The sequence below is a fragment of the Lissotriton helveticus genome, chromosome 1_2 (assembly GCF_964261635.1).
Source record: "Lissotriton helveticus chromosome 1_2, aLisHel1.1, whole genome shotgun sequence".
NCBI lineage: Eukaryota > Metazoa > Chordata > Amphibia > Caudata > Salamandridae > Lissotriton > Lissotriton helveticus.
The window spans coordinates 153795886-153810299 of record NC_136058.1 but is presented as its reverse complement, the minus strand read 5'-3'; the positions used below and the strand labels follow the sequence as shown (position 1 = coordinate 153810299).

Sequence of the window (14414 nt, the reverse complement as noted above, 5' to 3'; positions counted from 1 at the left end):
GTGTTGTAGTGAATTTGTGCAACTTTTACCAAAAGTAGTTGAAATTTAACTGCCTGTTTCTACATACCCAAGTATACTTAGGTATGTAGAAACAGGCAGTTAAATTTCAACTACTGGTGGAATCTTCATTGGTTTGTCCTGCTTTAATTTTTCATGGAGTTCCTATGTTCATGTGGTTTTGTTTTGCAAGCAAAACAAGCTATTGTATGTGCTGGTATTTGGAAGTACACTAAAACAGGATTTATGTGGTCAAATCTTTGCTACCCTATTACTATTCAGGCTACCACATAAAGAATACTCCTCAGGCAACAGTGGATTTAGGCAACATAGTCCAGGCTAAGGGCTCAAATTAGAGTTTGATGGACAGAGTAAAGGCAGTCATGGTGGTGGAGGACTATACTTCCACCTCCATGCCTTTACTCTGCCTGCCAGATTTAGAGTTCACCACCGGCCCAAAGAACTCTTTGGGTTTGTATGAACTGCTGTCACAGCAGGTTATGCAAAGCCATTTAAAAGTGTGGTGTCCAAAAACAAACATCCAAGCCTATGTGAAAGTTTATGGGAAAGGAAACAATAATGGCTCTAACACCACGGGAGGTTTCCCCCATGGTGTGAGGATTGTTTTTGTTTTATTTTAACTGGCTCTCACCTTCAGGTTGTACCTCCTGGCATTGTTGGACATAAATAAAAAAAAAAAGCCAGCTGACCACCCACTCTAAAAGGGTCGGGTGGTTGCATGGCTTACCTCTGAAGAACGTTTATGCCAAAGGAGTATATTTTTGTCAGTCGGCATAAACCTGACAGTCTTGATGGAGTACCCAGTCCGCCAAACTCTAAGTTGGCCCTAAATTACTGAGCTCAATCAGAAAAACAATTCAGGCTTCAATTGGAGGACAGATGAGGTGGACAATCCGATTTCTCAAAGAGTGAATTGAATAGAACAGAGGTGAAACATAGAAGACATTACTCAAGTGTGACTAGTGACGTGAAATCATGCCAAAAAGTTGTCAATAGACCGTTTAGAAACATGATGTGAGAGAAAGAGGAACTCAGTCTTGGAGTTAATTTACTAATCATAATGATTAGCTCTCCAGCTAACAGTCTTTAGCTCAACTGATTCTAGACCATAGGCACAGGTATAGCTGGGGTTGTCCTTGTAAGTGGACATCTATTATGGCCACAAATCATTCCATTGAGTATGTATATATGCATAGTAATTATGACCATGAAGATTATTATTATTATTGTTGGTAGTAGAATGTATAAAGATATGAAGATGTGTTCATTGTACTAAAACATTTTTTTCTTGTAATTGCAGATGGAAGACCAAAGCAACATAATTCTGAAGGACCTCCAGAACATCTATTTATAGACATTGGCATGTGTGGAAGACTTCAGTTTCACAGGAAAGTAAGCAAACCTGACCAAACCAGTGAAACGGCAAAGGAGCTCCCTGTTATTCAAGATGCCACAAAGAACAAAAATAAAAAGAGGACTTTAGACACTGATTCTAAAGAAGATGACTGTACCTCAATCTTGACTAAGCGCAAGTGTGCTGCACATTTTACTCTGGAGGATTGGGACTTGATCAATACCTACTAAGTGCTACGATTGTTTCACCACTGAGTTTGTGTCACTCAACTGAACCAAAATAATTCCATGCATGGTGTGGCATTGTACCTAAGAAGAAAAGTTTCAGCGGTTCGGGTTAGATTTTGAAGCAACCATGTCCATTACATTGTATGTTGAGCTCAAGTTATTTATTTGACAAGGGTGTCAATATTGTCTTAATAAAGAAATTACATAAGATATATGAATTCATTTAGTTTAAATCATTGTATTTCCATCAAAACTTAAATCTCTTTTGAGGCAAAAACCTCCCTCCTCTTTCCCCAATTTATCCTCATTGCTCCCTTAAGTGGTTACAGGGCATCAAGTGAAACTCGGATGTCTGTAACAAGGTGCCAAAAATGAATGTGCTGAACCAGCGTGCTTTTACATGAACTACATCAATCCGTATAGAAGGCAGAAGTACATGTTGTATTGGTGTACACCACAGATCACAGTTTTTCTCGGCCCTCAAAATGGATCCCAAAATTTGACTGAATTTCCCTAATGGCTCCCTTAACTAACATGTAATATACTGCAGTGACCTGTTTCAAATTGTAACAATCCATATTGTTTCACATGTCTAGTGTTATCTACCCTACTAACTTGTAATTGCAAGTTTGGCTGCTGTGAGCAATAGGGTACATAGGGCCCCATACTGTTGATTCTCCTTCTTCACAACTATCAGTCACAAAGGGTTCCCTTGGAAATGTAAAACCTGAAATTACACTTATAGTGTCTTTCAATCCCTGCCATGGGTTTTTTATTTTCTCCTTTCTTAGATTACAGTTTCAACTTTATTACATTTTGGTTCATACATCTGTTTCCCAGTATACATTTCACTTGCATCACATTTGTCAAATCAACTTGTCTCGTTATGTCATTTAGTCTATATAAAATTAACTTAACTAAACTTTTAAAACAGTAAAGTGAACAACACCCTGCTGAAGCATTAACAGAGTATTTGATGGGTGTGCCTGTTTAAGGTTCAGTGCTCAGTCATCTCTAAGTTACAGTTATGTCTTCCAGCTGGCCCTCTCCTTACATTACCACCATCTCAGAAGTAAAAGTTCTGTATATAAGCAGTTATTCATGTTGCGTTTTCTTATTCTATAGCATTGAAGAATGATAATATCAACTCTTCTCACACTAAGGTCGCTTCTGCATTTCTCGTACCACTCTGGTTCTCTATGTGCAAAACAGTTCCCTCTGTCGCAGACCATCTTTTAAGTTGCCGTTTCCATTTCTCTATGTTGGAAGCTATTGTAGGTTTCCAATTGATGGCTATGTTACTTTTAGTTAATGCTGATATTAATGAATTTATTCCCCTTTTTGTCTTTTCCATCAGGTCTAATATACATATTTCCAGTTGTTGGAGAGTTTCTCGTCCTGTGTCCTCTGTTATTATGTTAATTGTTGCTTCCCAGTACCTAGCTGTTACAAATGGGTTCCAACAAATTTAGTCCACCAGGATATTTTGGTTTTGATCACCTTGTTTTTGGACCTTTGCAGTGAGTAAGTCTCACTACCTGAGTCTCAATCACAGTAATTTCATGGTAATTGGACGGAGTGTGTTTACCACCAACGTCCGCCTTTTAAGATAAGTCCTCAGCTGTGCATCTAGGGTAAGTGGCACTGGTCTTGTTACATGTGAACATGTGTGCACACTTGTGTGCACTGCGATAGACTACCTTCCTGCTCACCTGAGAAGTTGCACACAGGTGCCTGCAGCTTTAACCTGCAAATTCGACCTGTCAAAATAACCCCTTTTGGCAGGCCTAAACCTTCCATTTATGTATTAATAAGTTACCCCTAAGCAGGTGTTGTCGCCCATAGGGCAGGATGCATAGTATTTGAAAGTAGGACATGTAAACGTTTAATGTTCCAAATGCCCTTAAAATGAAATAAACCTAAAAGCGATTTTCGGAGTAGCAAGACTGCCGGCTGCTTCCGTAGGGAAACACTGAGCTATGTTGTAAAATGTATTAAATGCTGAATTAGTATTAATAACAGCTAGAGAAATTATTCAAGGACTCATTTTAATGTTTATTCAAAATCCAATGTGTTGTAATCTTCCTTTACCTGCTGCACTCTCCTTTCAGTAATTCTCTGCCTACCTGCTCAGTTTGTGATGAGGTCATGAAGAATGTTGGTGTGTGTTTGTTTGAGTGGAGTGTCAGTTGATCTGGAGGGCTGAGCAGCCAGGAGGCTGCTCCTGGTGGGGCAACTTAAAGGACAACTTAAGAGGCACTTAATGAACTTACTATCTTTCTATAACTTAAGAATAAATATACTTGGCGTAACTACAAGACACAGACTACGCATTATCCTTCATTACAATACTGGCGACGAGTTGGAGAACTTACGTAATCTACATTGAATTGGCGTATACATATGGAACTGGAGGAGTGCAAAAAGAGAAGCTAACTGACTGTCAATACGAAACTGAGGAAGAACAAGCAAAAGAAGCCAACTGTCTGTCCATAAGAAACTGAAGAAGCGCACGTAAGAGAAGCAAACTGGCTGTCCACATGCTCCACCAGTGACCATAGACCGGTCGGCCCCAACGTGGATGTGCCAGTGCTTGTTGAACTTGGGTGAGTGTTCCCATTTGTGATCGGTTTGCCTGCTAACCTAAAGATTAATTCTACATAACGGCGTGTGACATTTCCTGATGTTCATTGTGTGGAAAAGCTGACCGGCAGAGTGGAAAAGCGCAACATCGTGTGCAGAAAGAGTAAATATGCAGCAGATCTAGTCTGATTTGAAAGGTTCACACGCAGCTGATGTTTTGTGAAAGTGAAAGCGTGTCTTGACTGTAGAAGAGACGCGTTTGCAGCGTGTTTTGCCAGCTAAAGAGACTTTTAACTTTAAAAATCGAGCCAGCGTTTCTTTCTGTGCTAGCTGACTCACCGTTTTTCTTGTGAGTGACAGTTGGTCCTTGGAGCTCTTTCCAGTTCGCCTGCATGCCTGGAATGATGACATCTTTGGAATTCTTCGTGGTGTTGGTGAAGGTCTCCTTTGACCCTTGTAACGTTTGATTTGAGAAGGCTACCTCCGTCACACCGGCGTCATGTTCAGCACCTAAGCGTGCCCTATTTCATTTAGAAAGCGACGCTGAACGACGCTGTGGCGGCCATTTTGGCACATTGGGAAGAATCCCTTTGTTGTGCTGAGAATCACGACGTTTAGCATTAAAGTATGGAGATCGCAATGTTTTTGTTTTCCGGATTGATTCACGACGTCTATCAAGTCCCTTGCATGAACTCTGGATTTCGTGGGTTTTCACCTTGTGGGCCAAAACGAGCCCTGTTGCTTCTGACACAATTTTGGACATACTCTGGATTTAACCTACACCACCTGGACTATGGATGAATGATTACTTGAATTAGACTTTTGGGCGAAGTTTTGGACTTTCGGATGAGGTATCGCTCATCTTCACATGAACTGGACTTTCGGATGAAGTATCGCTCATTCTTTTACTTAGATTGGACTTTCGGGTGAGGTATCGCTCATCTATCTTGACCACGGTGACCACGTTTATTGTTTTAGTTTGTTGTGTTACTATCTACCTTATGATGTTTACATTTTGGTTTTCACAACATTGTTTTGGGGGCATGTAACAATTGTATGCTTGTTTTTATGTTGTGTGGAGCATTATCAGAATGGTGTTGTTTTTATGGAAGACGTCGCGAATCTTCCCGTATTTACAACATTCCTTACTTGAGACAGCTCACCGGAGCATGAGACTTATTATTTTTGCTGGTCATTTGTAATTTTTATCTCTTGTTTTCTGGTGTGATGGTTGATAAATGTGTGTGGTATTTCTCTTGCCTCTGCTGGTGTTTTCCTTTTTACAGTTGTACGTGTGTGTCATGGATTTTAGTAATCCATATTTTGTTTTCCGTGGGTTTAGTTTCCCAAAATCTGTTTACCTTAGGTCTAAAGAAACCTATCAGATGTTTACCGTGGGCATGGCGTTTTCCATAATTAGTTTTTCTTTGGGTATGTATTCCCAAAAAAAAAAAAAAAAAATGTGTCTATCTTGGGATTAGTTATTCCCATAATTTGTTTTCCTTTGGGTGAAGGAGTGCCCAGGGTGTGTTGCTTTTGGGTTGGCGTGGCCCGCACTGTGCTTGCTTTTGTTTCGAAGTGTTCATGGGTCGGAGTTTAGGATTTGCAGTTGGCAGGGTGACCCATCATATGTTTGCCTTGAATTCTAAGTAATCTTATTTAGTTAGTTTTGGATTTACAGTTACCCATAGTTTCTCTTTATGGGTGTTGGCTCTGTCATGTGGCGTTTAGGTACACCGTGTGGTGTGTTGTTCTTGGAAACGCAGTATGTAGTTTTTTTTTTTTTTTTTTTTTTCACTTGCATTCCTTGTTTTCCTTATTTTATCAAATATTGAGTAAAGGGGTAGGATGTGTAGTATGTTTTATTTCATGGTGTTATCAAAGGGATAAGTGGCATGTTTTATTTCATGCATCTTTCCTCTCTCTTTTGTATCAAAGGGGTAGGTAGCATGTTTTATTTCATGCATCTTTCCTCTCTCTTTTGTTGTTCCACTATTCCTTACAATTGTCTGTTATGGTCTTCATAGCAATCGAAGGTGATGTCCCTTTTCTTTTCACTGCTTTCAATGCATCCTCCTGTGCTCTAACGTGTGTCTAACTGCTTCACACTTTCTAATTGTTTTTCATATTATAATGGGGGAGATGTGTTGTAATCTTCCTTTACCTGCTGCACTCTCCTTTCAGTAATTCTCTGCCTACCTGCTCAGTTTGTGATGAGGTCATGAAGACTGTTGGTGTGTGTTTGTTTGAGTGGAGTGTCAGTTGATCTGGAGGGCTGAGCAGCCAGGAGGCTGCTCCTGGTGGGGCAACTTAAAGGACAACTTAAGAGGCACTTAATGAACTTACTATCTTTCTATAACTTAAGAATAAATATACTTGGCGTAACTACAAGACACAGACTACGCATTATCCTTCATTACAATACAATGTAATGGTCATTTCAAATTTGGTCTCACTATTCAGCAAAAGGCACTTCTAAAATGTTACCAGTTTCTTGTCTGGAGCCACTTGAGGCCTTTTGGTAAGTATTCAACTGCCGCAGAGCAATACCAAAGGGGATGTTGGACGGAGTGTTTAACATTGCAAGCACTCACCCCCAGTCAACTGATCTGGGTTTAATCCATCATCATTGCTCACTTTGCCACTGGATTCAAGCTAGCCTGGCTGATGACAGCTGATTAGCCAGAAACTGGTCCCAGGATGCTTGTTTCCGGGCCAGGGAAGACATGGCAGTTCAGGCTGAACTGTTCCCATGAAGCACAGAGTCAGACTGATTTGCATAAGGCCATGTCTGTACTGGGGTGGCGGAGTGAGCTAAAGAAAGATGATGGATTAAACGCAGATCAGTTGACTGGGGGTGAGTGCTTGCAATGTTCAACACTCCGTCCATCATCCCCTTTGGTTTTGCCAGTATTCAACTGCCACCTGGAAGCTGGATGGCTCCTCTGTAGTGAGATGTGAATTGTTTCCGGGACAGGGACAAAGGGCCTTGAGTGTGGGAAGATGTTGTCCTTCCTGTGACAGGATTGCCTGGGGCTGTGCCCAGTAATCTCATTAGCTTCAAAGAGCCCCTCCCTCTCACAGGCAGATGCAGCTAACACCTGGGACTGTCCCCTTTTGTCCCTCTAGCCAGTCAAGCACCAGGCTTAGTAGGAGAGGAGCTGCAGCCAGAACTGGTTTAAAGTGACCAAAAAGGATGGGCTGCTCATTTCCATGGCCATGCCTTAGTGTGGGCACAGGAGCCCTACGCAGGGGAAGAAAGATTCTGCCAGTTTGAATGTCCCAGAATGCTGTGCAAGAGAACTGGGACAGGGTGGTGTGATGAGAACTTTCCACCAACCATTATACATTACTGCACAAGGGAGAGACAGAGAACACTCTGGACCTGTGCAATATCAGAAGAGGACTCAACCTGCTGTTGGAGAACGGAGATGCGTAGAAGACTTGATCTACTCTCCCTCTTGTACCTGTGGCAAAGAAGTGGACTCAAAGGTTCTTAAGACTGCCCTCCTGTTAAAACTACGGGGACACAACAAGCTCCAAGAGGTCTTTTCCTGCAACTGTGCAGCGGATCAGAGGCAAATGGACCTGGACTGGACCTTACTGTGGGCCTTTGCCTGCCAGCCTGTGAGTTTCTAAGTGCTCCCCTGTGGTCCTGGAGGGCTTTAGACGTGTACTCATGTGGTGGTGGTTTCGGACTTAAAGGACTAAAATCAGAAAGTAAAATATTTGACCAGGATGAAGCTCATTAATGTATCCGACTCATGCTCCATCACTGTCAGAGGCAAATTGGACCTAGGTCATTTTCTACCACGACCATTGACTGTCATTGGAACTTTGTGCTTCTTGTGCTATTTCTACTTTAAAACTTTAAAATTTCAAATCTCAGGTTCTCCTTACTGGAGTAAAGTCACTATTTTTCTAATTCATTTTGGGATTTTTATTGTTTTGCATGTCAACTTTATTACTGTTTTTAGAACTGCATAAATACTTTACACATTGCCTCGAAGTTAAGCCTGTCTGATTTGTGCCAGAGCTACCAGGGAGTTTATCTCAGGTTAATTTAGTAACTTAGAGGATTCACCCTGACAAGAATTATAATTAGTATTTGAGGTGGGTAATTACCGCCCCTCAACCAATAACCCGATTTCTTACAATAGCCAACTCTGGGAAGTCCTAAGTCATGTATGCTGTCCTTTTTTCATTGTTTATTTTTTATGGATTTCAGTGGTGTTTTCTCAATGTTTTCCAAACCTTTTAAAGTCAGTGCTTATTAGTGTTTATTCAGCTGCCCAACCCCAAACATAGAAAAAACGGTGTTTTCAAGTGTCTAAAACATGTTGTTTCAAAGTGACTATTTAATTGAAATGAGAAGTAATGCAGGGTATGTGGTGTCTTCCCATTGGCACTGTGTCCAATGGACTTATGTTAGACTGTTTTAAGGATAGAAAGCCTGAAGATTGCACTCACTCACACCTCATTGCCTCTCACACTCATTCTGTCAGCACTCTGTCTAGTTTACAGAACTATTAATGGATTAAAAACATAAGAGTGATATGTCCAAATGTTTTAATTAACAGGTTATTGTACACAGTTGGGGATGATTCTCCTAATCCTTGCTGAATATTATGACATTGTAAGGGTGGTCACCGTGCCAGCAACATTGTATCTTGTGAAACCTTTAACATTTTGGATTACATTAGATTTATATGTAGCTTTGCATTCCAAGGTACCTGAAACATGATGCTTTAAACACGATTGCCACTGCCTTTCTGCACTCTTTGCCTGAATACATTAAGGTGATGCTGCTGTTGTTTGGACTTTCATAGTTGTCAACTGTCTCACGTTGTTCGTCCTGACGTTTTAACAGGCCGCCCGTTGTGTACTGGGACTTATAATTCAGCTGTTAACATTGTAACTGTGGCCTCAAGCACCTCAGCTATAAAGTGCATTTTGGTAAAAAAAGCAGTATTAGCTAAAAGTATCACCCGTAGCAATTTGACATTTTGCAACTCATAATTTTATTGGCATGGAGAAAGTCTTGTCATATTTTGATTACTATCCCATGTGCATGGTGACAGATGTCTTTTCACAGGTACCTATCACTACCCTTTGTTTTTGATTTTTTTAAACATCTGTTTATTGGCATTTATAATAAACACCAGAGGGTGTAGACAGTTCCAGAAAACTAATCAAAGCATTACAAGATTGTGATGTCCACGGTAATTACAAGCAATGGTGAGCAATAAAGCATTCCATGTACAACAAACCATACAATCTTCAATCTGTCGGGTGTCAAGACTGGACTGTCTATCGAGGTGAATGGAAACATAGGAGAGAAATAAAGAGAGGATAACTGGGATGTCTGATAAATTTCCAATAATACAACAAGAAAGAAATAAGAAAAAAACTAAGTAAAAGGGCACAGGGTTGAAAACTCAGGTAAACATCCACTCCCAACTGCTGTTGCAGATAAAGCCTATTCTCAAATGAAGCCGGGGAGGGGGGAGAAAAAAGGTCTGACAACAGTCTCCAGGCTATTGACAAAGGGGACTAAGCTCTCACAACACATCAAGATGTGGGGGATAATCTAGCCATAACCCAACCCAATCATTTGAGGGATAGGATATTGCAGGTGTAAGTGCCCTTAAATTAGTGTCTTATATCAGTTCCCTGTGGGTCCCCCCTCACCTCCCTCGGTCAGTCCCGAGTGGTCCTCTGCATCCTCACCCAGTTCTTCTGCTGGATGTTCCCAAGCCCTTAGAATTTCTGCCACAGCCCTGCAATCAGGTGCCGTTGCATCCTCTCAAAGCAAGGCCCTCTCCTCTTCTGCCCATTGACTCACGTCCACCCTGCAGGTCCTCATCCCCGACCGGTAATTGATTTCCAAAGCATTGCTATGTGCCTTTTGGCCAACACTATAGTCCGGTCTACAAATCTAGTGGCCACTTGTCGTCTGTGTGGTCTCGCAAACAACCCCAATATACATGTCTCCAAGGATCAGGTAAGGGAGCGACTCTGGGTGGCATTTAGCGCCTCAGTCACTTCATCCCAGAATGTATGAAATCGGGGGAAGCTTCAGATCATATGGACGAAATCCGCATCCATATATATATGCATCTCTGGCATGGGCGCAATTCCCCCCCCCCCCCCCCATAAACCACCCAGAGCTTGTGTGGTGTCATGTATGTCATAAACAATTGAATTGGGTGTACTTCAGTCTCATATTTCTGGAGACCTTTTTTGGATATGTAATTATCTTGTGCCACTCCGAGTCTGTGATCACAACCTCCTGATCTGTTTTCCTTTCATATCCGACTCACACACCACTCGGACAGGAGTGCCATTATTGGTTGGAGGGAGATGTGTTGTACATTGATTCTTCATGTAATATGGTTGTCTTTTGTCTTAGTCCTTTCTTTGTGTTTTCCTGTTCTCTGTCTACCACAATGCCTATGTATGTTCTGACTTCTACCTGGAGGATTCCACTAGTGTCAGTTGGTGGTCTGGTCAGCTGGCGAGGTTGTATGCTCAGCTGTGTCCTACAATAAATCTACATGTAATCAACTAGAAGTATCTTGTCATCACTTACCATTCTATGTACAACAAATTGCCTTGTAGCACTTGATGCGGGAAGATGCCTGGCTCTTTTTAGCTCATGCGCTGCTCTAGGAGATGACATTTAGAAATCGGCCAGCTCTTTTCAAGCACTCGTGCTTGTGGTGGCATCCACCTTGCGGGAGCGAGCAATGCGCGTGCTTGTTTACATTTCCTTGCTCCCAGTCACTTTCTCTTTCTAGCCGGCTTGGGCATTTGGAAGCAGCAGCGCGCGCAGGGGCCATTTGTTTTCTCTAATGAACTTTCACGTGCACGCTTGTTTACATTCAGGGGCACGCGCAGGGGCCATCTGTTTTGCACTGTTTTCTTTAATTGCTTTTATCCTGCCTGACACGCTCTTCAGCTTTTTTTTAAACCAGTCCCACACGCCTGATGTTTCACTGCTCACGTGATGCGAGGGGCTGTAGTATATGTCAACCTTTTTTTTTCAATACGGTGCTAGCATAGCGCCCTGGTGCATTTCTGTTAACACAGTCAACAATGGCAAACACATTGCATGCATACTATTTGGCTCACCGGAGCATTGCCTGACAACTAGCGCAGGAGACGGGGTACCCAATAACTGTGGTCACTGGCCCAAGGTCGCCAACCGTCAGAGATGGGGAAATGTGGGAAGCCACAGCATTTGCATATCTGAGGATACCCAAACTGGCTCGTAGTCGGCCAGTGCAACAGCTGCTGTAAGTGCAGCTAGCAGGGTATTGCTGACTCAGTTGCACCCATTTTTTATTTGCCAGGTTAGTCACACAAGATTCAGTGTAGGAATCTGATCTCCTGCTCCTTCATTCTTTGGCCTTGCACCGGGCAGCTGTACCCCTGCCCCCCAATCCTCCCTCTCCCAGAACATAGATATGCCCAAATAGTTGCAGCCCACACACTAGATCATGTTCTCATTTATTTAGTAATCTACTAAGGGGGATACCACCTGCCAAGCTGTGGGGCATCTGGAGCACGTCTGGCTCCCCACTAGTCCTTGATTGTGGCATCACTGCGTTATCTGGCGTTTCCTTTGCATGTCGCCCACTCCCCAGACGTGTCCTAGCGTTCACCCTCATGCCTCCCCCTCCGACATATCCTGCCAGTATCCTCTGGCGCCTTTATCCCTCAGTCTTGTCCTGACAATTGACCCTCCTACACTCCTATTATCGAGCCGTGCCCTGCCACTTGCCCCTGATACACCCCTGGTGCCCTGGCCGCCACCCTCTTGCTGTCCAGCCTCAGTGTCTCCTCGAGTAGCCCACGCTGGCCCAGCTTTGTCTAATTACACACACTGAGCAGGAACAGAGAAGTCTGCTTGTTCACAAACAATGCGAGCTCAGGTTGGCAGCCACCGTGTTATTATTCAAGCGAGGCCGAGTCTGGCAGGAAGGAGGCAGCAGCCGCCGGAGCGTTCTCCCCCCTGGGTCCTGTGTGTCTGCCCAATGCCTCATTTGTCCAACTGTCTGTCCGAGGTGATGTCTAAACATCTAGTAGCAAAAAGAGGTATAAAGTTCCCCGGTAGGACTATGCAAATGGAGTGTGTATATACAAAGTGTAGAGAGAGAGCGGTATTCAAGAGGGAGGGGGATTTCCCTCTTGGGAACTAAAACCCTCACACACCCAGCAAGCTAGGTGTCATGCTTCATCATATGGGTTCTGCTCCTCTTCAGACTGGCGCTGCAATGTCTGACGGGCACCCGCGAAGGGGCTCTTTATCGGAGATCTTTTGTTCCAGCCATATGGTGCATGCGTGTGAGAGGGCAGGTGAATGTGTAGTCGTGAAAAAGTGGTGGTGAATTAAAAAAGGTGGGTTAGTCCACAAAGAACTTTAATGGTGTGGCTAGCTCCCTTGGTTAAAATGGTGGGAGGGGAGATATACGCCACGTAAGTTGGCGGCGAAATATCTACAACCCTCTATTTAGGTCGACATGTTTCTTGCAATTCTAGCAATTCCTCAGGACCTCAGTGCTCAGTACTACACAGTGAATTAAAATAAATTAATACAACCTTTAGTCTTAAGGTCAGTAGTGGTGCAGGCCAAATGGTCCTGCCTATAATGATGCAACCTAGGGAGAAAAGGAGAACATATACGGAGAGTAGTCAGTGTAGTTCTCCAATAAAAGCTAGGTGCACTTTTCTCTACACAGTGAAAACACACACTGAAGTTAATTAAAAAGGCCCAAAGGAGCCTATGAGAAAGAAGATGGTTTAACGCTTACCCTAAGTGTATCCCTACGGTGCCCTGCAGTCTGCTCCTGTGTCTAAACATCTACCTGTCTCTGCGTCCGTCTGTGTGTGGAGGGTAATGCCGGACTGTCACAGACATCATCAATCTGGTTCAGGCTTCCTCTGTCATGCAAGGTCCAAAGCTTCCGACGTAGATTTGTCTGGATGTCCCTGGGACTCCCTGCGCATTTCAGTCGCCATCTACCCATCTCAGGCATTGGCTACCCATCCTATACTATGTCCGTCTATTCCTCCATTCCGCGCCTGTCTGTGCCAGATGGAGTGTGCTCAAGTGTCCATTTTAGTAGTTTAGTACGCCTATTTGGACTTCATAGGCTAGAGCTGGTGGTGACCCAGACGCTCTCTCAGAATTGGTTTTTAGGTCATACTAAGAAATTCAAAGCCTGCACTAAAAGGTTTATTATCCTTATTGTATCCCTTCGGGGCACGATTACATGCTGGCCCACGCCTCAGTTTGTAGAAACATTTGCAACTCTTGTTTGTTAATTGTATGATTTAAAACCGGAATTAAATCGAACTATCTATCACAGCTTTCTTCATGAAGATGTAATGTATTTTTTTCCACCGTCACCTAAAACTGCCCCTCCGTGCTGTTACTTAACTAAACCCCACCACTCAACAGGGAGGAGGGCTCCGTTTTATTAGGCACAATCACCAGTGCATTAGGAGCTAATTCTCGTGAAATTCAAAGGTTGATGCCCCCAAACACGCATAAAGCCTGTGTCCTTTTGTACTGCCTAAAGCATTATAGACAGCAGCCACACAGCTCTACAACATACTTTTAACACATTGGCAAAACCAGTAGCTCTAGCAAAACACTTGAAAGGTCCGATAGGCGAGACCTATTGGCTATGCCAATGATTGTTTAATATTTGGTAGCTTTTCTTTCCTAGTGGCACCTAAGTGCTGGAGTGGCTTGGTTCTGTTTTTTGCTCTCTGCTTACCTGTTCCCGCTCACAAGGGGAGGGTGTGGTGAGTGCCTCCACCCCCGCCCTACTCACTCCGGATTGGTGGAGATTGGGCCACGCTCCTGGAGGCAGACTACTTTTGTATGGGCGTGGGCACGCCGCTGGCGCACCAAAGGCAAGCCTGTCTGCACCCGTACGTTTCCGGACGGGCCCAGGGGCCAGAACCCCTGTCTGTTTTACTATCCAACCTAAGCTAAGATACTTATCTGACCAACTGAAAAGTTTAGCCTCTAAAACCACTGCAGGGTGTATGGAGAATCTCACACTGGACCCTCTTTTACTGAAATGTCCTCATTACGACTTTAGGCTCTTACACAACGAGCCCCTCAACACTAAGGACGACAGTGCTCAGTTCTTACTGATCAACTGTTGATCTATGATCAAACAAAACAACAACATTTTCGAAATTATTATGGAAAA

At 43.2% G+C, this 14414-nt stretch overlaps 1 protein-coding gene across 1 annotated transcript in view; it reads left to right on the top strand.

Moving 5' to 3' along the window:
- LRRC42 (leucine rich repeat containing 42) overlaps positions 1-1813 on the top strand; it is a 135177-nt gene extending 133364 nt beyond the window's left edge. Inside the window, exon 8 of the mRNA XM_078673450.1 lies at positions 1319-1813. Within this exon, the coding sequence (XP_078529576.1) occupies positions 1319-1602 (284 nt within the window). The 3' untranslated portion in view covers positions 1603-1813. The remainder of the gene's footprint in view (positions 1-1318) is intronic.
- The last annotated feature ends 12601 nt before the right edge of the window (positions 1814-14414 follow it).